This window comes from Falco cherrug, chromosome 8 (genome assembly GCF_023634085.1).
Source record: "Falco cherrug isolate bFalChe1 chromosome 8, bFalChe1.pri, whole genome shotgun sequence".
In the NCBI taxonomy this organism is placed as follows: Eukaryota; Metazoa; Chordata; class Aves; order Falconiformes; family Falconidae; genus Falco; species Falco cherrug.
The window spans coordinates 8,689,987-8,714,393 of NC_073704.1; the positions used below are offsets into that span (position 1 = coordinate 8,689,987).

A 24,407-nucleotide genomic window follows, 5' to 3' on the forward strand; every position below is an offset into this window, starting at 1 on the left:
CTGACGTCTGTTTCCCCGATTTCAGGGAAATTTTCTTCGGCTTTACAGGCAAGAGGCCTCGGGAGGGCCGGTCCCCGGAGGGCTGGGAATGCCGGGCAGCGCGGGGCTGTGCCCGGCCGGGGGCGCGGGCACGGCGGCCCCCCGCGGTGCGGACCACGGCTGCGGGACCTGCCGCTGAGGTTGGGCAGCGGGCGGGCCGCCCCCCCTCATCCCGCATCCCGCCGCCGGCAGCGCGGCCGAGGGGCGTGAGGCAGCGGCCGGCCCGTCTCCTCAGGGCGGGGGGCGGCGGCGCATGCGCACGGCGGGGGGCGGTGACGGCCGCGCTCTTCACGCCGGCGCCGGCGAGCGGCAGAGGCGGCGGCAGCGGCGGGAGGGCCGGGGCCGGCGGGGAAGAGCGAGGTCCGCCATGGGGACGCAGGGGACCGGGCGAAAGCGGCTGCCGAACCGGGAGCGCCTGACGGCGGAGGACGATGCGCTCAACCAGATCGCCCGTGAGGTGAGCGGCGGGCGGCAGCCCCAGCCCCCCTCTCCCCCCCGGGCTCCCCCCGCCGCCGCGCACGCGCCCCCGGGCAGTGGGCGCAACGGCCGGCCAAGGGCAGGTTGATGAAGCGCCAAATAAAATTCGCATTAAATGGCATTTGTCCCGGCGGTGTCGGCTCGCTTTATGGTCCGGGGGCACCGCTTCGGTCTGAGCCGCTTGGAGCGGTTATCGGTGAGGGAAGGGGCTGCGGTGCCCGCCCGGGCACAAACCCCTCCCTGCTCCAGCCCCTCCTGAGGGAAATTAATTGTCTGCCGCCGCCGGGCTCGGCGTTAATGACTGAGGGCCAGAAAATAGGCCACTCGGGGGGTTTGTGGATACGTATAAATGGAAAAAAAGCATAAGCCAGAAGACTGGGAGATGATGCTGGGTGTAGGCATAAGTGTACAGTCTAACTTGGAAACTGGCTTATATTTATTTTAATGAGTTAGGCTTGCTGCTGGCGAGACGCGGCATTGTGCTTGGTCTGACTTTAAAGGGTTTAAACCAGCCTATGGCTGTTTTCTCTCTGCCTCTTTATTCTTACTTGTTGTGTACAGTTGCATTGGTTCAGTGGCAAACTGGATGACCCGGATTCGTTTTTTTGCATTTACTGGATCTGACACAGGTTGTTCAGCATCTTGGCTCTCACAATCTTCCAGTGGGGGGACATGGGCAACCCCCAGCTGTGGTGGGGATAAGTGGCTGTGGGGTTGTTCTTCACCGTGTCTAAGCTGATCTGGTGTGGACTGCTGCTGGTGGTGGCCATCCTCTTCCTTCAGCTGGGGCTGTGTGTGTCTCCTCCCTGCCTTGTGTTGGTCTGACCCTAAGATGGGTTACCTGATAAGTTGCTCTTCTAGAAGAGATTTAAGTCTCCCTTGGTTTCCTTTCCTGAATCACAGTTGCATCAGGGTCAGATGAATGCTAATGTGCAATTTATTTTTGGTAGCAACTGGCTGATAGATGGAGTTAGTTGTAACATTGTGCACCTCGGGTATTATCACTAAAGGCAGCCCTGACATGGGAAGCCTTTACTATTATTGTATACCATTTTGAAGGGGTTTGTAGCATCTTCGGAATATGCACAGTAGACAAATTCCTGCGTGAGTGATTCGGATAGTGTGTTTCCTGAAGTCATGTTTTCGTGGCAGTATCATGAGAAGATGAGAAAGTTCCTAGGGATGGCGTTTGAGGTAGGAGGACAAGAATGTTTCATGTCCTGGACATAAGATAGCAAGTGAGAGTGATTGTGCTGTGCCTTAAAAGTTTGAGTCACGATAATGGCCTAGGAATTGCTTTGGGATGAGAGTTAAAATTCCCTGACTGTGTCCTGGCTGTGCTGTTACTTGAGCAAGGAAAATGACAGCCTACAATGCGGCATAGGTTGTCCTTCTCTGTTGCACTTCTCCTGCTTTCGCTTTTTTTTTGAGCTTATATACTGCTTTCCCCTGTATTGTGCAGTGGTTTGAGGCCTCAAATATTGTACTGTTTTCTGGGTTTGGGTTGGTGGTGTGTTGGTGGGTTTTTTTTCATCTTCTTTTCTTCTGGGGATTGTTTAAAGGACAACTCCACTTGGTCAAAAAGCCCAACACAAGCATGTCTTTTATCTTTTTCCCTTGAGTGCTAAAACTGTGAACTGCCAAGTTCAAGGTTCAGCATTTTCCCATATTATTTTAACTCTTTGCATTACTCTGTCTTGGGTTTTATGCACTTACAGTAGTTTTCTCGTTTAACTGCCTGTTCCCTGCACAAAGGATCTTGGATGAATCTTTCCATATGATATTAAGAATTCTTAAAAGGGTAAACCAAGCGTTTTGTCTCCTCCTAATAAGGATGTTGAGAGTCTTCATGTTAGGAAGGGTACAAGGGTAACTGTTATTTTGGCTCTTCCAGCCTTCCTTGCAGGTTGGTTAGGCAAAGCTGAGACACAGATGTATTGTGTTTGTGCGTAGGTTTTCACCCTTCTTTTTCCTTTGGTCTTTGGTCGTCTTTGTTATCCTGAAGCCACAGGTAATGACTTGCAAGTCATTACCAGATTGTAGAATATCATTTTGCTGTGTTCAGGTGGGAGCCTGAAAACATCCAAACCAGGTGTATTCATAGAGGTACTTTTACCTTGGGGTCTCTGGGAGTGAGTTGAAATGTGTGCATCTACTCTTCTTCTGGCTTTCCTTCAAAAGGATTGTGCTGCTTTGACACATTCTGATTTTATTTTGTAATTGTCAGAATATCTTGAAAAATCAACAGTTCTCGCTATACCATGTGCTCCTATAAGGGCACATTAAGACTTAAAACTCTTAAAACACATAAAAACTCAAAACTCCGGCCATTTGAAGCATAAATTTTTCTGAACTTGCAACCAGGATGTCTTGCTGTGTATGCATGGTCTTGCGTAGACTGAAAGAGAGCCTTGTGTGGTGAAGAAGGCAGTCCTTGCCCCCACGGGATGTGAGAACATTCTTAAGAGGAAGCAACTAAGCAAGCAGAAGGAAATTGTAAAAGTGAAGCATATTGTAGTGACAAGATTTTAGTAGCAGTATTAGTCATGTTAATCAGTAGTAGTAAGCTTTAATGTTTGAGGCAATTTCTGAACTAGATCAGCTGCAAGTAGTTTATCACTTTGTCTAGACCTGTTTAGAGTAGAGATAGAAGGTACAGTTACTGTCAACCACCTTGCCCATCAGAGAAGAGTAGTACTGTACCACTAGATCTGACTGTTGAGTTTCTGACTTACATGGTAATTAAATGGATGGTAAATACATAAATATAGTTAACATAAGAACATGGTGTCCTGAGTTTCTAATGGATGCAGATGACTGCCACTTGGGATTTGCTGTATGCACACCTACCTTGTATCGCTAAGGTTGTTTTTTTTCTGGGTGTCAGCTCTTGCAGATGAGAGCAAAGCTGATCAATGATGGTTTTGTCTGCTTTCAGACCCGTGTTGACGCCAGTAGATTATTCTGTGTTTAGGTCAATGGAAACTTTTGGGCTATTTTATTCCTCTCCATTAATACATGCCAGCAGTGTTTGCAAAATCTAGCAGTTTGATACTCCTCGAGGTCTGTGCCAGCACAGCCATTGGGTATGCGTACTGTGCAGTCAGTCATCTGTCCGTTCACTTGGGCCAGTGTACGTGTGGTTCAGGAAGACAGAGTCCTGGACCTTGCAGGGACTGGTTTCCTGCTTTTATCCTGCTTGGGTTAGATGAGTTAAATGTGATAACTTGAGACATTGTTTCTAGGGCAATTTTTTTTTCCTTCTTGTTTCTAGGGGATTTTTTTTTTTCTTGATCCTCTGCTATGTTCTTTGCTAGCTACAGTAATAATGTGTTAAAAGAACAGAATGAACTTTGCAAATCCAATGAAGGACTGCTATCTTTATAAACAAGATATTTCTCTTATAGGCAGATAATATTAGATACTGGGTTTTGTTTTGAATGATGAAGAACAAGGTAAAGGTAAATTTCTTGGTCTTACTAGGAAGGTCACTTACACCTTGTTTTGCTAGTGTTTTGGAAACCAATATGAGTTATACTGCTCAGAAAAACAATCCTGCCTTGTGATATCCATGCTAGGAATCTTCTCTTTTTCATCCAGGAATTTACACAGTAGAACTCTTTAGCTAGTAATTAATTCAAAGTTAATAATTCAAGCAACATTAGCTTTATTTTTACCGTTAAGGAAAGTAATGTTACAAGCGTTGCTGCTTCAGTGTTTTTGTGCTGTGTGTCATTTCCAAAATTTCAAGAACTGTCACCTACATACTTAATTACTTTTTAAATAAATGGCATGATCAATTTATGGACTGTAAATTTGATTGTTTTTACTTTGGGCATTGACATGCTGTCTTAGCGATCCAAAAATTGGCCTGTTACACTCCTGTGAAGGAACAGAAAGTGTAGCTGATAAGAAATAGTTCAAAATGCAGGTGAAACCAGCTAGCCAGCTTTATTGGTTATGGTGAGAAGGCACTAAGTAACTTTGAAAGCCTACATTGGAGTTTCAGGACCAGTGAAGAGATGCCATGATCACTGTATGTGGAATCTAAAGGCCTGGCTTTTGAACTGAGGGGATAATCTGAGGGAGGATTCTCTGGTTTATACAACAACCGGGGTGACTTTGATAAATAGAGATGGAAACAATTTGGTACAAGTTGAAGCTAATGCAGAATGGATATTTATATATGGGAATGCAAGCTTTAATGAACTGTTAATGCAAGCCAGAGCATTTAAAGCAGTGTATTCCCTAAGGATGTACTAGGTAATGCCCATGTAAGGTGTGTGCCTGGTTACTATAGTTGAACTTTTTTGAGCAGTATTTGGCATTAGAGATGTGTGAAGACTTTTATAAGCCAGATAAATACACCAAAAGAAACCTTTAGAAAGTTTGTTTTATGTAGCATCAGTTGCTTGTACTTGACTTACATTCTTCGCTTCATTACTTTCTGCCTTTGAGTGTTAACATATCAGCGCAAGAGAACAAATGATGTGGAAAAGCATACCTGCCTCGAGATCTCTCTTCTAGAATAGAAAGTTATGAAAGCAGGGGATGCTTATGGAGGGCTTGACTTGGCCCTGTTGATCTAAGTACAGGAAGGAAGGAGGACTTTTGTAGGCAATGCTTGCAGTGGGGTGTGGAGTACTGTTCCAACATTGAGATGATTTTATGTAGCAAATGTGCTCCTCTTTATTGAATGCTCCTTTTTCCTGATGTTTTATGTCTATATAGCCAACAAATGGCATTGGCGTCACTTATAATCTTTCCCAAAGCAAATGTGTGAAGGAGCAGCTTTGGATGATTTAGGTAAGATGAAAACCTTAAGACCCATCTCATTTTAGTTAAATGGGTGATTGTAGCCTGTCTCCTAATGCAGTCTGCCTAACAGTATGCCTATTGCAACTTTAAATAATTAGTTGCCTGTTTCTGTGCCCACGCCTGGCCTGAGTCCTCTTCAGCTGTTCTCTTGCTCTCCGAGGAAACAGCTGTTTAGGAACTGTGATTCCTATTTCAGTCAAGCAAGACACTACTGTTAGGATTAACAACATGGGAAGCCCAGCTTTTTTCTTTGCAAGCCCAGATGCTGAGCTTGTCTGCAGGATGTAAAACTAATCATTACCTCATCTAGAAGGAAGTTTTTCCAGGCCTGTTGCTGAAGAAAGTTGGAGCTCAAGTGTACTTGCAAGGCTTTCAACACTGTCCAGTTGGCTTTTTTTTTTTTTGATCCTTTGATTGCAAGGAGCATCACCCACATAGCATTTTGGGCTTGTGAAACAAGGTATTTGTCCCTTCTGTCAAGTCAGCAGGTTGCCAGGAGCAGTGAATCTGTCTAGCTAGACATAAGCACTCACAGGCAAACCTTAAAATAGCAGCTCTGAAGTATCAGCTGTTGTCTCACTTGTGTTGAAATACTTTTTGGGGGAGAAGTTGCCCATGGGAGTGGGGGGAGGAGGGAAGGGAAAGGAAACTGCAATAAGCCAAATTTTCCTTCAGATAGTGGTAGGGTGGCTTTGAGAGTTTTGGTTTGTTTGGTTTGTTTTTTTTTTAATACCAGAGATGCTTCTGAGGAGGATAAGTGCATGGTCTTTTCATTGTGGAGCTTACTCTGCTTCTGGTGTTACCTGGTGCTCTTGCTCATCACCCTGAATCTACTAGAGATGAGTAGCTGGCCTTGCACATCCTAGGAAAAACAGCTGATGTTTGGGCTTTCATAAGACAGTAAAGATGAGGGAAGTGCTTAAGGGCTTCTTATGGGAAGACCCTGTAACCATCTACTCCCAAGACACTCTCCCTAAAGGGAGCAAGGAGTAGGCTGTAAAACTTTCCCAGCTAAAGCTGGAAAAATAACTTGCATGTGCATTGAAATGAGACTATTACATTGGTTAAAAATATATTTAAACAGCAGCCGTATGAGTGGACTTGGTCTTCAGTCTTGCAAATTAGTGTTGGCCAGTTCCTGGTGAACACGTTTTTTATACCAGGGGTAGCTGAGATGAGTTGCTGTGGCGCACATCACTGCGGTTCAAGGTTACTGTGACTGCTAGATTCCAGCCTGGCATCTTTGACCGTAAGTCTGTTAAAACTTAAAAATAATGTGCTGTAAGGTAAATTGCTGCTGGTGAAGAGTGCTGTATGCTTCTTCATCCGCTGCCTTGTGAGGAGTATAACCTTGTACAGGAGAATGAGACTAGTGACTGGAGACAGTGATCTCCTAAACGAAGTAGTCTGATGTGCTGGAGCTCATTTGCAGGCACTCTTTGGTGGTTCTCCATCCTCAGAATACCTGTGTTGCTGGTAGGTAGCAAGAAATGTAAGGTAACCCTTAAAGGCCTGGTTGTGGAAGCTTTGACTGTTGAAATTAAAGCTTGCTGTGGCATGGTAAATATTAAATAAGGTAATACCTCACTGGTAGGAATCTGAAAGTTTTTGTTGGCCAGTTGTGTGAAGTTCAACAAGGTTCAGAGCCGGATCCTGCTCTTGGGTCACAGCAACCCCACACAATGATACAGGCTTGGGGAAGAGTGGCTGGAAAGCTGCCTGGCAGGGCATTCAAAAAACATTTGGCTTTATTATTAGATATAAAAAAAATTGAAAGTTTTAACAAAACCAGCTATTTCTGGGTTAAGGGAAGGTTGGATGTTTTGGGTATTGAGAATAATTGCACGTAAAGGGCACAACCCTGGTCTTAAACTTTGGAGTGACTAATTCAGACTTGGAAGCTCCACTGAATAGATTGAAATAAGTTTGGTTTTTATTTTTTTTAGTTTAGGGACTAAAGATACTGTTTGGTGCCAACAAAAATGAGTGTCTGAGCTAATTGCTCATTAAAAATTTCTGACCTAAAACTGGAAAGTTGATTGTTTCATGATGTACTCTGAGTAAAATATCCTGAGTGATCTGAGAAGAGGTGGATTTGTTCAGTTGCATCTGCTTTGCCCTTCTGCATGCCTGCAGCCTGTGAGCCAGCAACTTGGCATGGGCTGTGGTTTTATCCACCTAAATACTGCTGCAGTGCTTAAGTGTTCAGCTGGAGACAGCGGACAGGGAAAGTGATCTGATAGTGCCAAATCTGAGCTGTGTTCCAGTCTCAGATGTGGTGAGGAAGCCTTTTCATTTCCGATTGCTTCTAGCTCCTTGCTGGTTTGTCACTGCTCTCTTTCACTGCTCTTTTCTCCTTCCTGCATGCTGCTTTTGTGTGCAAGATGAGAGTTTCCTTTGTGATACAGCTTACTCATGACATTATACATGCAAAATCACTGGATGCCTTCTAGTTCTTCAATGCTTTGTGAGTGTCTGTGCTACGAGAAAATATTTAGATTTTATTTTTGTATTATATGTTGCTGTACAAGAAATCAGAGCCTTTGGTAAACCATAATTGCCAGGTGCATCACCGCTGCTGTGTTCCTATTTTTAATACCTGCTAATTAGGTGGGGAGTGCTTGTTATTTTTGGCATGTGAAGAAATGCAAAAACAACAGTTAAATTTCAGAGCAACAACTTTCTTTCCTCTTAGCTGTCAGAAGGTTTATGTGGATGCGAGTGGATTATTCAATTTTTGTATTCAAACTTCTATTAAAGAAACAAGGAAGATGGTATCTGCAACTGCTTCTGGCTTCCTCAAAAATAGATTCTCAGAGTTGGGGATTTCCTACCATAACATCATTATTTGCAGTTTTTATATGTAATTAGTCAAATTGATTTATTTTTCCCAGAACAGAAGAGCTTACAGGAAGAGAGTTCCACAAAAGCTGTTTATTTGTGTGTTTACTGGTTTAGCTGGTTGTTCAGTGACTTCATGTTTTAATATTGCCTGCAATGAAGTGATGATGCCTCTGTCCCAAGTGGTCCCACTGGTGACTCTTTGCAGACCGTTCTCACAATCCCACAGATCTCTCAAGTGCAGAGATCTGCACAGACAGCAAATAGAAAGGAATAATCTTTCTTCCCTCTTGGTCTCTGCTGTTGCATATCTTGTGACCTTTCCCTTCGCCAGTTTCTGATTTGTGGTTTGGTTTTTGGTTTTTTTTTCCCTCTTTGCCTTCCTCCTTTAAGTACTTCCTACATCCCAAAATATCCTTTCTCTAATCCCGCATTTGAATACCAAATTTAGTTGAGTCAGTCTACTTTTGCCAGCCTCTTCCAGTAGACAGAGATGGAATACAGGAGTATCTGGCATGCTAAAAGGCTGGGACAGGTTTTTAAACTCATTCCCTCAGGTCAGATAGATTTCAGGCATCCCCACTTGGGTTTTCTAATTATGGAGCATTTATCAGCTAACGTACTAGGATGACAGGAGAGCAAGGGAAGGCTCTTGGTATGCTTCACGTGCAGAAAAATCCCTGGGCTCCTGTCTGCTATCGGACTCTTGTACCCTAATTTTTTCCCTGTTAAAACACACATAACTTTATATTCAGGTACTTCAGATATGGCTGTTCATACTGGTGCCAATGTATTACAGTCTTCACATGCTAACATAAATCATATTTGCTTTTGCTGACTATGGACAGTAAAAGATAGCAACCTACTGTTTGGGGTTTTTTGTGGTTTTTTGTTTTTTTTTTTTTAATCTGTGTATTGTTTCTTGTTTCTGGTTGCTAACTTGAAGCTCTTTCAGTTGAGTTGCTATGAAAATAGTAGATATAACTTCACGTGTCTTTAGAAAATAAGTCAGTTTAAATTGTAATGGTCTACAACCCTATTGCTTTGCTCTGCAGCTGTGCATTTCACATAAGCCTTTTTCTTTAAAATGTCTGTTCTCCCACATGAAATGTGTGTGTGCTGGTCTTGATTTTCTTCCTTCGCTGAATGTGTTGCTGAGCTCTGACAGGATTTACATTGACAAATATGTTGAATCAACATCTGTTGAAAATTGAAGTGGGCTTTTGGGACATTTTTTGTGATACCCAAAGGTCATGCTATTCCATTGTCTATTAAACATGAAATTTAAATCTGCCCTGATGTGAAATGAGTACATTGAAACAGTGATGTGACCTAACCTTTACATGAACTGTGGAGGAATCTAGGGGCTCTGGGAAATAGTGTGCTTGTGTGTGGATACAAGGGATAATGTTGGTATATGTAGAGAATGTTTTATTTATAGAGGGTTAAACTCTTTTAGTAATATTTGTACATTCTTATCTAATTACCCTGGTGGAAAAAAAAATATCATTATTTGGTGAACTAGAGCAAGCAGAGAAGGGTTCACTGTATGTCCTGGTAAAATGTTTTTGTATCAGTGATGGAATAAATACATACTGTCAGACTTTGCAATTTTCAGGCTAGCAGAGAGGCATCTGGTAACACAGAATTTGTTGTCTAACCGAGCAATCTACAAATTTAGCCTCAGAAGGCAAAGAGCAGCGTGTTTGTAGTGAGTTTTGCTCTCAGCAATCCTTTTTTTTTTTTTTTTTTTTTTTGGGGGGGGGGGGGGGGCGGGGAGTTCAACCTGTTAATACAGAAGCAAGCTTCTTACAGAGATCTGCATTACCTAGAGTTGCTTCTCTGAGGTCTGCTACCTGTGCTGCTGGCATGGCAAGGCTTCTGTTTCAGACTTTCCACTATAAAATGAATACAGTGTATCGAAAGATGAGTCTAATGTCTTAGAAACGAGATCTGTGAATACAGCAATTGGGTATAAACACCTTACGTCTAAGATTGCTGAGTGCATCTCAGGAGCTGGTAGTAAACCTTCAGGGAATTGGGTTTTCATTGTGATTTCCTCTAACAGAATGTGATTCTTGAAGGGTTGAGCTTTTGCTGCTGTTTTATCCTGTTCTCTCACCACTTGTGTTATGTACCGTTTTTTGAACACAGCTGTTCCTGACATGAAATTAATCGATCAACACAAAAAATAGACTGAGATTAAAGTTATAACTTTATCTGCTGGGTGGTAATTGCTGTTAGGGAAAAAAGTAAGCAAAGGAAGGACCTGACTGGAGAGGGCTGCCCATCTTACACAGTTAGTGTATTCTGAGTGGCATTCTTTGATTTCAAGAACTCCAAGAAATAGCTGTGAAGGTCATTTTTCTTGCACGACTAAACAAGCCTGGTAGTGTATTTCAAATTGAACTCATTCATTAGTAAGGGTTAGGACACAGATTCTCCAGGTAATCCATTACAGCTCAGACCCAGTTTGGATACAGTAATCCTGTCCCACCCCCACACAAAAGCTGTCCAATCATTTCTTCAACAATGCTGGTTTTTTAGCTTTAATCCAGGCTGATGGGTTATTCAGTTCCATTTCACTCTGGGCAAGTTGTCGTGACGTGTCCTGGCTCTCTCGGGGAACTCCACTTCCCATGAAGTTGTGGAACAATAGCAAACATGAGAGGGTAGCTGCTGGCCAGGTAAGTATCTTGTTTGTAGTGATGATGGTTTTTTGATGATGAATTGATTGTAGTGGTGAGGTATGGTGAATAGTGTGATTTTTTTTAATTGTTTTATTAAAAAAATTAAATTGTTTTTTGACCAGTTGCTTGAAATTGCTTGAAAAGTATGATTTTTTTAAAATACTTCCTCTGTGAAATTTCCTCTCTGTGCTTTTTCTGCAAACAGAATGTAGAATGTGTCTCCTCTCCTGAAGAGACATGGTTAGAGTACTGTTACTAGATGTTTGAAGTTTGGTATTTGTGCTTAAAGGACAGAAAATCTGGTAAAGCACAATGTAGTAGAAGCTGTTACCCATACAGCTGCAGTGTACAGCTGTACTAACAAGAAAAGACATTTTTACCAGGCTTTTTTAAGGTGGATTGTCTGGATAGACATCAAGTTTGCTTACATCAGATTTGCTCAAGCAGGTTCTGGCATTTCTTTGGTGGATGAATTTCAGCCTGTATTTGAAGTGTCCTGACTCTTCAGTGGCAACATAAGTAGCCTTGAGAGATTACTGCAGGCGACATCTTACAGCAGAATATCTAAGTTAACCAGAAGCACAGTCTTTCTGCGTGAAGGTGGTATGTTTTGAAGAATTACATGTAACTCTTTTCCACCTAACTGTCCCTAAACACTTTTTACATGCGGGAGTGATCCAGTGTTTAACAGAAGTATGAAGTAGTGGGGGACATGAAAATCACAATTTTTATAATAGTTCTCTTGTATATGGTAAATGTGTGTACATGTTTTATATATAAAACAAAAACCGTCTCCTCTGGTGATGTCCCTTGTAGGTTCCTTCGCGCAATTTATATACTAGACTTCTGATCTTCTCCAGTACTTAACGCTGACTTTATATGAAATTTAAAAGAAGGACCTACAGTCGTCGTAGTTGAAGAGGTAGTGAAATACGGTGCCTTGAAACATGTAACCGTTACACTGTAGTGCAACAAAACATCATATTGTAAACACAATAAAGTGGTCTATTACCAGATTGCTTTATTAACTCTAATCAGTCTAAAGAGCTAAAGTTAATTTAACCTGCTTGCGGATGAGAACATTCCACCAATGGAAAGGTGCACTAAAGGTCATCTCCAGTTCTGAATCTTAACATTGCCTGTAAAAACCTGTTTTGTCTTTCATTTGCTTGAAGCCACGTGGGAATGTAGCTTTAAGGATTTTTTTTTTTATCATTATTATTTGAAGTGGTTTGATCTCCCTGACTTTTTGTGACAGAAGTGTACCTATAAGCTGTGAGGAAATACTTTTGTGTATTCGATATATTAGTTGTAAGTATTTCTTGCTGAAAGTGCTATGCCAGCAAAGTTGAAACACTGTTCTGGCTTTATACTTGAATGGTTGTGTTTTGAGCTCCCACTTACTAAAGTACTTAACTGTAAATAGTAATTTGTTTTTTAAATACCTTGAATTTTAGGTTAGCCTTTTCCAGGGAGAAAGGCTCTTAAATGAGGAAGAAAGAGAATGGCTAGGAGGTAACTCGCTGTGTAGTTTTTCTATGAGATGAAACTACTCCTGAAGTAGTTTGTTTACTTCTATGCTCAGATCTTTATTTCTGCCACTTTGAGTGAATGCTCTGTGAAAGGCTTTCACTAACTTAAAGAAATGGAATAATCAGGTAGAAGTGGTAGGTGTGACAAGTCTTTCCAAAGGCTGGATAACACTTTTATTTCTGCTCTATATGCATTCTTGTTCCTTGAGAACATTATGGGGTGCTTTGGTCATTTGAAAGTAACTCCAAAGGGAGACTTTGTTTTTTCTTCACCCAGGAGAACTTGTATTTAGTGTCAGGCAGGCCATATTATTGAGACATACTGTGCACCAGATAGACAGTTTATATATAGAAGCAACATGCTTGTAGTACTCTTTAACGTGCTAAGCTTGACAGAATTCCATCTGAGTAAGTGGTTACTCTGTCTGGATTTGCTGATTGGTGAACACTGGGAGGAAAGAGGGAAAGTATGGTATGGCAAATAAAGACAATCTGGATATTTAAGATCATATGTTGAACTGTTTCCTTCAAAATATTATACTTGCTTTAGGAACGGCTAGTATAGTAGTTATGTGATCTATTTGTTTGTTTATTGTCAGACTATCTTCGGTTTGCTTTTGCTTCAGTTCTACAACAGGAATGTAGGCAGGCTAGGTGCAATGAGGTGTGCTACTCATCCTAATACTGCCAAACCAGGCCAATTGTATAAATGGATTTAACTCCCAATTCTGTAGCATTGCCGCGAGTTCTTTCTGAAGTGTGACCTGATCGTACAGGGAATGCCTCGACAAGTACAAAACAGAAATTTGTTTTTATATAGCATTACGGGTCTTGTTGACAGTATTGTGCGCTTAATTATTAATTTGAAATAACTTTTCTTGCACAATAGTTTTTAAACCAGGCCTATTTTTATAGTGCATGAAAATACTTAGGCTGGGTGGGAGTTGGCAATAAATACTTTTATTCCCTAAAGTGATGGCTCTTGGCCAACTTCTGTGCTCTGACTCATCAGTTGCTTGTCTTAATTCTGCTGAAATAAAACTTTTTTTTTTATCTCTGAAGAGCAGGAATAATTTTTTATGCATGATTCTTACTCCTGAGTGTTGGTTCATTAATAAGATGCTGAGATTCCTTGGTTCTTGAGGGCGGTTTGTTCAGGAGCCTGGCTATGCCACTGCCATCTATGACATTGTGCAACTCAATACAGATATTGGCTTCAAGGTGTCCTTGTTTCTTTTCAAATAGTATTGGAGACCCTTGAAAGATGATATGGTTGGCAATGCTCAGTATAATTTTTTTCTCCATTAAAAAAATAAAATCAGACTTTCAGCATAAAGGTCTCTCTTGGTGAACAATCTCCAAACGGAAGGCTGAGTCTGAGCACAGCAATGAAATTTCACAGTGTTGGTTTATCTCCTCATCCTGTTTGGTTGCTTATGCTGTGAGATTACACTACATGAAAATGAAATCCCAAGTCAAAAACCCCCCAACACTCTACAGCTTCCTAGAAGCCTTTTTAGTTTGTTAAGCAGTGCTTATTTTAGAAATGGGCTAGTTCAAGGGCATGAGAGAAAATCATGGTAATGCCATCAAATGCTTCAGTAGTCAGATGTCAAAGTACACTGCGTTTGTTTTACTTGAATGCTTTTTAATGTTACTGCTTTTAGAAGATAATCAATGTTCTGTGCAACTGCTTTCTCATTTTCATTTATCTCATGTTCATGTCAGCTGTCTTCATTATGGAATATTCCAAGCTAATCAAATCAAAAAGTTTTAGTCGTTTTTTTTGTGCATGGTAGTTTTTTGGGGGTTTTTTATCACGCTTCACTCAAATGTGGAAAATAAAAGCCTGTTTTATTCTGTTGTCTGCTGGCTTTTTCTACCATAGCGTTGTTGGAAATTCCAGGGGAAGGGGTTATGGCTGAAATGGAAATGGAGAGTGAGCTTTCCTCACTTTGACATTGAGTCGAAACAAGAACAGAGTGATTCTGGCAGACTACCATGAGAAAATATATGCTTCTGGGGCAGTCAAATACTATGTTGTACAAATGCAGTGCTTACTCAGAAGGGGAAAAAAGGAAAAATAAGTTGATCATGCAAAAGAGGAGGAAAAAAGGAGGGAGGAGTCTTATACCTTAAAGTAACTTTGAAAGCAAAGAACTGGTGTTGATTTTAACAGCTCCTTGGAGTTGGGGCGTTAAGGGAAGGGGCATGGTACTGAAGGTCCATCCAATATACCAGTAAAGCAGTTGCCCTTCTGTGAGAGATGGGGGGGGGGGAGGGGGGGGCGGGGAAAGCGGTGCTTGAGTCTTGCCTGACTAGCATAGACATGAGCGAAGAACCCTGTAAATGGTGCATCTTTATTCCCTGTTTCTTAACTCCCAAGCTCGATTTCCTCACCTTGGTGTTCGCTCTTGTTTGAGAGGTGAACCAGTGCCAGCGCTGGCAAGGCTTTGGGGTGATGCCTGTGGTTTAGCTAAGTAGGGTGTCAGAGGAATGAGCTTCCTGCCCTAACTGTTCTGTCTTCCCCTCCCTCTGATGACTCATGTTTGCAATCAAATGACAAAGTTAACCCCTTAGAAGCACAACACCCCCCACACACACACTTTTCCGTGAATGCAGAAAAAGTAATGCTTTTTTTTTTTCTTTTTGAGGTTTGTGTTTTACCTCGGTACTGGAAATGTACTGACTGGCTGTTCAGGATGAATTGGGTCAAAATGTGAAGTGGCTCAGTCTGTAACAGTTCGGGCACCACAGGCAGGCGGCAGAGGTTTTCTGCATGTGTATGTTGCTGGCTAATTTGCAATTCCATTCTGAAACAGATTAGAGATCTGCAGCAGCTTTTTTGGGTTCAGCATCTTGACCATTAGTGAAAGCAGTATGAGAAAGGCCTTTTTCTTTGTAGAAGGTCTGTCCTTTCTTGCCTGGATTTGGCAAGCTAGGAAGCCAAAATTTGAAGGATTATTATTGAGATAAATTGACTGGAAGGTTAAGCTTGATGCAGCCAGTCTTTCACCTATCTCTTGTCAGGATGTTTTTAATCTAGTGTTGGTCTTGAGCATCTGAAATCTATTATAAAGTGATTACATTAGATGGAATTGCACTTTATAAACTATGGCCTAAGTTCAGCAAAAATTGCACTGGGCCTACTTGCTGTGAGTATAAGCTCCCTAGTGCAATGGATGTTGTATTGTGATACCTCTAGAAGACAGGGATATATTTAGAAGCAATACTGATTTATTAATAAAATCTAGAGAAAATGAGCTTTTGTGCTTAACAGGGTTTTTTATTCCTCTAATACATCTATTTTCCAGTACACATTGGAGGGCGCATGTGTATGCGTGTCCCCAGGTTTGGCAAGTTCAAACTGTAATTTTTAAATATCTCTTGAGAAAAGAATCAGTAGGGTTTATGAGTTAATGGGTGATGTGAAAGAATAGACAAGACAAGAGACTCTTAGTAGTTCTAGCTGCTTTTGTATGTTGTGTACCTTTTATTACTGCGTTTGGAGTGGTGTCATTTCCTCGCATCCAAGATTTTTGGCATCCTGGCTCTTCTCTTTATCTAGTTGTAGAGGCTTTAGACCATGGTTGCTTAGCAGTAGTCTCAAAGAACTTTTTGAAAAGAGCTAAAAAAGCATCCTGGTAAAGGTCAGGAGCAGAACTATCAGCTTCATCTGTCCTCCAGCTCTGAGTGACAGAGCTAGATGTGTGAAGTGTGTGCAGGCAAAGGGAGCAAGCATAGCTCAGTTGCTGGCAACAAATGTCATACAACTGTGAGCAGGTTCTGTAAGTTTGTGTACGTCTACTTCTGGTAAAAAGACTGAATGACAGTGGAAAAACTAGTTTAGAGCTTTGCACTGTGATTGCAGGGTTTAGGTTTTGTGAGGGATTTTTTGTTCCCTCCCATATAGGAAGGCTGAAAGCTTAGCTGATTTCTTTTATAAGATTATGTTGTAACCATGTGCCATATGAAGCTACAGCTTTGTCATTTTCAGTGTCTTTTTTTGACAGGTGAGAGCTCAAAGAACTTCCACACCTGGAAGTGGGGGGACTTGTCATGCTTGTTGCTGTTGGCGTGCTTTTAAGGGCTTAATGCAGGATTCTCTGAAGACTTCTCCCCGCTTTACAGGTGCGATAATAATGTTACCATATGGTGAAACCAGACAGTAGTTTTGCAAATGTGGTCTGCAAGAGTGAAGTCTGCATTACAGTAAATCTGTGCATAACTGCAACTGAATCATCCTCTCCTCTGTACCACCAGTTTGAGATGTCCCTGCGGCCTCCCACCTTTACAGCTGCAAGTCCCCCTATTTCTCCTCCTCTTCAAAGATGGCAGCATCTACTTTTCCTGTTACAACAGTCTTCCTCTGGGCCCGGATGCTTGCAGTCAATCAGGTGTCAGTTGAGGCTAGCTTCTTACCTAAAAACTATATTTCCAAATAGCTACAAAATATCATCTGAGGTCCAATGACGTTTTGTAGCTATTTGGAAACATAGTTTTTAAGTAAGAAGCTAGCCTCAACTGACTCATGTGGAAGTAACACGATTTATCTAAAGGCTTAAGAGCAGCATCTATTCTTTCTGACACTTTCTCTAAAGTCCATTTCATATCTCCAAGTGAGTTTTGGGATTTGCTGAAATGGGAGGGGAAAGACTCATATTTAGATGATAATGCTTGTCTACAAAGATGCTTGTGTCTACCCGTTTCAGCTGCTCATTGTATTGCGTGTAGTAGTTCCTGAGCAATTCAGTGTGATAGTTTATCAAACTGATTCTTTAAAAAAACCAAAACAACCAACCTCAAAAAAGTTACTCCGAACGCTGATTTGTACGGTAATTGCTACTAAAGACCTCTCTGAATATTATCGTTAATGTTAATAGCCTTATAAATGTAATCCTCCAAATTTAATTGAAGGAATTTACATGTCATAGCAACTTCGTTATTATCTCTCAGTTGGTAAGGACTAATAGGCCCTAGCAGAGCTGTGATTTTAAAAACAAGACCTCACAGAGAAAGTTGTAACTTTCTGGCAAAGATTTTATTGATACTTCTAATTTGAGGAAATAATATTATTTACATAACTTATGCATCGAAATTAATCATTGTATTGAATAAATTCATAATAGTAAATATGCTAGGTATGCATACTCATGTAAATAGTGTTGAATTTCTGGAGTGTAAACTGTAATATTCAAATAAACTCTCCTAATCTTTGTAAGCAGCTTTGTAGTGTCCTAGTGTGTCCAAGTCCTTAAAGCTGCTTTTTCAGATGGTGTCTGGATTCTCAACACTGAACTTCTAATGGCACTAAGTCGAAAGTGGCTTTACCTTTCATGAAAGTGAAGACTGTGTGCTTGACAAATAGAAGGGGCTTTAAGATCCCACATCTTTGGCGAGGCTGCTTGTGATTCACTGGCTGGGGAGTTGAAGTTGAATTATATCAAACATTCACATAACTTTTTTTTCCTCTCTCCCAGTGTTGCATAGTCTTCTAAGAGTCTCCCATTAAAGAATTTTCATGCCAGGACTGGTCAACGCTAGTATCTCCAATCTCTGCTTGGATTTTTGAAGAGTTGAAGGATAAGTTACTTACGTCCTCTTGAACCTGATCTCTCTTCGCCCTTGCCATGTTGGATGGGAAGGGTGAGAATGTTTCCTGCAGTCATTCCCTTGCAGGGAGGTGAACAAATAAGGAAGGATTGTGTTACATGCTGTAATTATGAGAGTTATTTGGAGATGGCAGAGTTGGTCAACAGCTGCAGCCCTCTGCTGTAGTGTGAATGGTTTGCTTTTTGCCACACTGCTTATTTTAATGAACTCCATCTGTACATAGTGTAGTCCATAATAGAAAGCAGATTGCTGGGCTGACAGTGTCTACAGTGCAGTATAGTTGCTAAGAGTTGTCCAGTTTACTGGGTTGCAGATGGAGGTTGAATGAAGGAAATGAGGCGGATAACATTTTGGAAACTACTTCTGCACTAAACAAAAAGGTGAAACTTTGCCTGAAAAGGAGAGAGATTGTGGGGGGAGGCAGCAAAGGAGCTAACATTTTTCTGAAAGTGGGAGCTCATAATCTCTGAAACTTGTTTTGTAGTTCAGTCCCTGCGGATTTTTGTTGTGTTTTTGTTGTTTCCACACCCCTGCCAGTCAGTTGCGCACTGGCTAACCATTTGGGATTTCCCCACTACTGAAAGTGATCTTTTTCTTTCACAGAACCACAGAATGATCAGGGTTGGAAGGGACCTCTGGAGACCATCCAGTCCAACCCATGCTAGAGCAGGTTATCCCAGAGCAGGTTGCACAGAGTCATGTCCAGGTGGGTTTTGAACGTCTCCAGAGAAGGAGACCCCACAGCCCCTCTGGGCAGCCTGTCCCAGCGCTCTGCCACCCTCAGGGTAAAGAAGTGCTTCCTCACATTCAGATGGAACTTCTTGTGTTGCAGTTTGCGCCCGTTGCCCCTTGTCCTGCCGCTGGGCACCGCTGAAAAGAGCCTGGCCCCATCCTCCTGCCGCTGCCCTTAAGGGATTTGTGTACATTGATAAGATCCCTCTCAGCCTTCTCTTCTCCAGGCTGAACAGGCCTGGCTCCCTCAGCCTTTCCTCATCAGGGAGATGCTCCGCTCCCCTAGTCATGTTTGTAGCCTTCTGCTGGACCCTCTCCAGTAGTTCCCTGTCTCTTGAATTGGGCTTTCTTCCGGTCCTCAGGCATGTCTTCTGTCCACCACGACCTTTCAAAGTTGATGGAGAGGGGCCCTGGATCTGTGGGTGTCACGTTCACTTAAGTGTTCTCTCACATGGTCCTCTGGGAGAGTCTTCCTTTCTCCAGATTTTCTATCTTGTCCCCAGGGTCTGGGAAACCAGAGTGCCGGCCTTGCAGTGAAAACTGAAGCAAAGGTGGCATTCAGTAACCCTGCTTTCTCTGTGTCCTTCGTCACCAGGGCACCTGCCTCATTCAGCAGTGGGCCCACCACATTGTCCCTTGTCATCCTTTTCCTGCTGGTGTGCTTGAAGAAGCCCTTCTTGTTGTCCTTGACCTCCCTTGCCAGATCTAATTCCAAATGGACCTTAGTCTTCCTCATCATCTCCTTGCATGTTCTGACCACATCCCTGTATTCCCTCCCAAGTGGCCTGTCCCCTTTTCCACGTCCTGTACACTTCCTTCTTCTGTTTGAGGTTTGCCAGAAGCTCCTTGCTCATCCATGCAGGCCTCCTGCCCCCTTTGCTTGATTTCTTACTTATGGGGAGTCTCTGGTTTTATTCAGATAGTATTTTGGTGTAGAAGTTTGACATCCTGTCCCTTAAGCTCTTGCTAAGACAGATACAACAAAGGAAACAGAATAGGTTCATTTTAAGGTAAATTCCAACCAAAATCAAAGCACTCTTCTTAATCAAAACAGAAATAAGAAAAATATCTTTTAGGTTAGACTTCATTAATAAGACTTAAATGACACTATTTTTTAGCTGCAGCTTGTTCAGGTAAAATTGCTTCTGCCTGAGTCTAAATATATAAAGTATGGCATCCAAAGCCATAGTTGGCTTACTGGGAATGTGTGGTGTAACATATTTTCCTTTTCCTCTGCCATAGGTTGAATATAAATCCTCAGACAGCTTACCATACCAAAAAAAAGGCTGTATAAATAGTAAAGTTATTTTTCCATGCACTTAGCAATTACTACCACATTAGAAATTAAAAGAATTACTCAAATTCAGGCACTCAGTGGGGACTTCTTAAATTAGTAACAGTTCTGTGAACCCAAACATCCAGATTTTAGGCAGACTTCTGGAAATGAGCAAGACAGTGCTGGCACGTCTGCTGAGATGACCATTACTGAGTTGTATTTCAGAGGAAGTGTTTGACAGCTTGTAACAACTTCCAACAGCAGTCATTTTTCAACAAAAGGTGTATGCCAAATTAGGTAACTTTATGTTGCTTCTTTTCCTCTTTATATTCCACTTGCTTCTCCTTAGATTGCAGCATTGTCATAGAGAATGCATAACTTACTCTGTGACTGTCTGAATCAATCATGTGAGCCCTTTTAATAAACTTAAAAGTGGTACTGTGGAAGGGAATTAATGCCTTAGACTGTCGTTAGTGGGATCTGTAAACTCTCATCTCTAGCTGTCAGGTCTGTTTTGATACTAAGGAAGATGCTATTGCGGTTGGATGTCTGTAAAAGCAATTAGGATGGAAGAGATGCAGAAAAAACTCGCCTGTGAATCTTGGGATAGTTCATTGATGGAGATTTCTTGGTGAGAGGAATTAATGCTCCATCTTTCCAGGTGGTGTTTATAAGGACTTTAGGATTGTGGTCCGTTGCAGTGCTCTTGCTTACGTTGGAAGAATCTCAGTCTTCCAGGCAGATTTGTGAGTAGGCAGTTTGCTAGCACTTTTCCTGTTAACAGAAAGTTATCACCACCTACTCGCTACGAAGGCTGTGTAAGGAAGGAAGGGAGAGTATTTTACAACTTCTTCTGATTGACATAATTGAGAAGGTGCTAAAATTCTAGATCATATAGTTGTCTTGGTCCTGTTCCTTAGGTATTTCTTCAGTTTAGTTAAAGGTTAAACATGAGTTTAATGTCTTAACAAAATACAGGGTGTTCATTCCTAGATTTTAACCACAGAAAACCCTATTGTTGCTGTGCTAGACTAAATCTGAGATTCCTTTGTCTGCACTATGGAAATGCTTAAGTGTCACTGCGCCTAAAGTCACTTGGCCTAGATTTCTGTCTTTGTTGCATGAGGGACCAGGAAACAGTCATTCCATTTCTTGGACTGATAAATTCCAGTATTTTCATAATCCCTTTTGTCTTAAATAAAACTAGCTTCAACTCTTTGCTTACACTTTATACTTTTATTTTAAGACTGACACCTCTTGGATTTCAAGATGAATTCATATGTCATTTGCAAAGGTTATAAGTCATCAAGATAAACTGTCGTCTTAGTTCTGATCTTCCCTTTCCACCTCTGCCTGGGAGTGTGGTGCAGTCATCCCCAAAAAGGTATGTAGGTTCACATGGCATCAAGGAGGAAGGGCTTAGAATAACTGCTCGTTAATTCTTTGAGTTGACCGAATCTTCTTGTGGGTCTGTGTAAGTCCTGAACTTACTCCCACAAGAGCTGGTGAGAATTATGCGAAATATGGTAAGGCCTGTGGTGTTGGCAAGTCTATAATACATCTACGGAAGGGATCAGGAAGACAAGTTGCAAAATATGTTCAAACCCTCGTGTTCAGTTGAGCTGTCTGTGTCTGGCATGGTTGAGTCTTATTTCTGTTAGAAGAAAGGGAAGCTTAGGTGGATGCTGTTACTCTTCTGATGGAAGCAAGAATACATTGTTGTGTCTCTGTAAAGCTTTTTACAGCAGACGTGCTTTCATCACTTCCAGCCCTGAAGCTGAGAATAAAAACATTCTTTCAGGTGAAATCAAGTGTTCAAGAAGAATTTAGCCTGTTTAGATTTTGCTTTGTAGGACAGAACTTCTTCCATTGCTCCCAGAGCTACCCATCTTACCCACTGCTTAGTGTGAGAGAGACGGGCTTTATTTAGCGTATTGGTTGGTTTTGTAAGCCTGTTCTTTTTATGTTTGTAATAAACAAATACTTAAGTATGTGAACAAATTAGCAGTGTCAGTTGACAAATGTAAAACCTAATTCTAAACATGGGATGAGAATAAAAGGCGCTTGACTGGATTGACCAGGATTTTGCTGGAGAAATGGGTTAGAAATTCACTGTATTGTGTACCAAGGTTCCTGTCTTGGTGAATTTGCTGAAATGGTCCATTTTTATAAGTTGTTGCAAAACCAAAACATTATTAGACCCTGCTTTACTAATGATATACCTGATGGATATTTCAAACTTCAACATAGGCTGTTGTTGATGTTAGTTTAAATTTAGATTTGGAAAGATCAAGACGCTGCCCATTTTAAAATATAATGTTCTGTAAATACCTCTGCGTTAACAGGGCTTAATAACTTGTTACTTAAGACTGCTTTGTCCATAAGGTCTTTTGGAGCAGCATGAATGCCTTGAAACCTATCAACTACCAGTGAATTGGAAATCAAAACCCTAAGGCTCAGATCCATGAAAATATTCTCCTGGCTATCTGGGTCTCAGTGACTTCAAAACCACCTTGCACTTGCCTCATTGCTGTCTACATTTTTTTTCTCATGGGTATGCAGTTAAGGCTTAGCTTGGAGACCTTGGAGCAGGGTGCTTAGGCTGATTACCTCTCTCCAGTGTGACTTCATTGCATTGGGGCTTGCCTAAGCTTAGCAGCCTGACACCCTGTTTCTTCCTTTCAGTAGCCAAAGGTTTAATGAGAACACCGCACAGATCCTGATCTTGCGCTCTCTGGCTGCTTTAGATAAATGACTCTTGCAGGTTTGCATCTGTGAGACTGAAAACCTGTTCAGAAGTATGCAAATCCAAGGAAAAAGGTTCACATTTAAAAGGCTGAATTCTCATAATTTCCAGTCTGAGCAATTGCTGGTGACAGTGGTGATAAGAAGAGAATCAGTGCTTGTATTTTAAAATAATAAAAGTAAGAACTTCTCAACAATTTTGTTTTTCTATGCAGCTGTTTCAGTTTCTTTGAAACAGTTTCCTAGAAAGCCTGGTATGTGTATATAGACCCTGGCTTAAGGAGCTGGGACTGAGGATGCCTGGGGGCAGCGTAGTATGAGTCTTTGAGTGTTTTAGTGAACACATTGGAAGGATAAAAAGCACAAGAACTGTGCTAAATTCAGGATGCCCCTGTAGCGTGAAAGGTTTAAATGTCACTGTGAGGAATGAAAAGCTGATTTAAGGAGTAAAGACTTATTTTTATATACAGCTAGTGCATTAGAAAAAAATGTTCCTGCATACCTGTCAGTTCTGATGCTTCTTTAAGATCAGGAATGTAATATTCTAATTATGTAGCAGGACTCTTCCTGTGTATGGACACTTGAACATTTGTTTTTATTGCCCAGGCTATGGGCAATTCTGTTGGATTCAGAACTGTTCTGGTGCCTCATGTTGCTGAGGGATGATGAGGTTGGGGGCTTTGGTACTGTTTATCCTGTGGTAACATAGAAGAACCCCTAGAAAACCCCTAATAATTACGTTTATGAAAAGCATTGATACCTATTAGACATGAAGAAATCTATTTTTGGAGGGTGATATATGCTGTGAGGAACACACAGCTTTCTAATGTCCTCTTTTGGCTTTCATGTCATCTGAATGGCATTTGTTAGTAGTAAATGCATTTAACGAAACTAATTTTAGAACTATAGGTCAGTATTTGAATTTTCTTTTTCTCTTGTTAGTCTCGCAGCTAGATCACGTCTTAGTTTTTATAATAAACAGGGCTTGGAAGCCTCATCTCTTCCCCCTTTGCCAGATGCTGTCATACCAGTGAGCGAGTGTGTTGTTACCAGTTGAGTAGCCGGTACTCTTTGTAAGTCAGACTCCATTTCTTAACACTTGGGTCATATTTCCAGCAGTAAGGTGGGTTTGTTTTTTCTTTCCTTCCCTTTCTTACTCAATTTTCTTTTTTTTCCCTGATCTTTTCTTTTATTAATGACAGAAATAACTGTTGCACAAATCAGCTGTGTTGTCATGGGGAAACTTCACAGCATGAATGTAATGAAAAATGGCCAATTTTAATATTTTTTTTTCTTTCTTTTCATACTGAGATACCACGGGAGAAATAACAAAGAAGTTGTTTCCTTACCACCCTATGGGGGAGTCTGTGGATGGACAAGAAGTGATGGGCAGTCTTGGTTCAGCTGTGCCACTGCTACTGGATTTGAAAGCTGAACAAAGGAAAAGGGAATTGTAATCTGTTGTCATATAGGAGTATCCCTTAGCATCTGTCAGCAGTCCAAGTCAGGCTTTTTTCTTAGTGCAATAGATTTGTGAAGCCGTGCATCTCCCGCAGAAGGGAGCACATGGTGAGTACACTTTTGCCATCTGTCCCTTGTCGCTTGTATCCATCTAGTTAAGACCGGAGCTGTCATTGCTCTGGA

General features: G+C 41.5%; 1 protein-coding gene across 16 annotated transcripts in view; it reads left to right on the forward strand.

Annotated features, from left to right (window-relative positions):
* Positions 1-324: 324 nt before the first annotated feature.
* The window catches only part of LRRFIP1 (LRR binding FLII interacting protein 1), a 112,088-nt gene continuing 88,005 nt past the window's right edge, over positions 325-24,407 (forward strand). For 5 of the 16 annotated variants that reach the window (XM_055717897.1, XM_055717899.1, XM_055717900.1 and 2 more), the window contains exon 1: positions 341-496. In XM_055717897.1, coding sequence (XP_055573872.1) covers positions 407-496 — 90 coding nt within the window. In that variant the 5' untranslated portion in view covers positions 341-406. Of the gene's footprint in view, positions 497-10,772; positions 10,863-24,407 lie in introns of those variants that run through there. The other 11 variants (XM_055717888.1, XM_055717891.1, XM_055717894.1 and 8 more) reach the window with 9 other exon arrangements.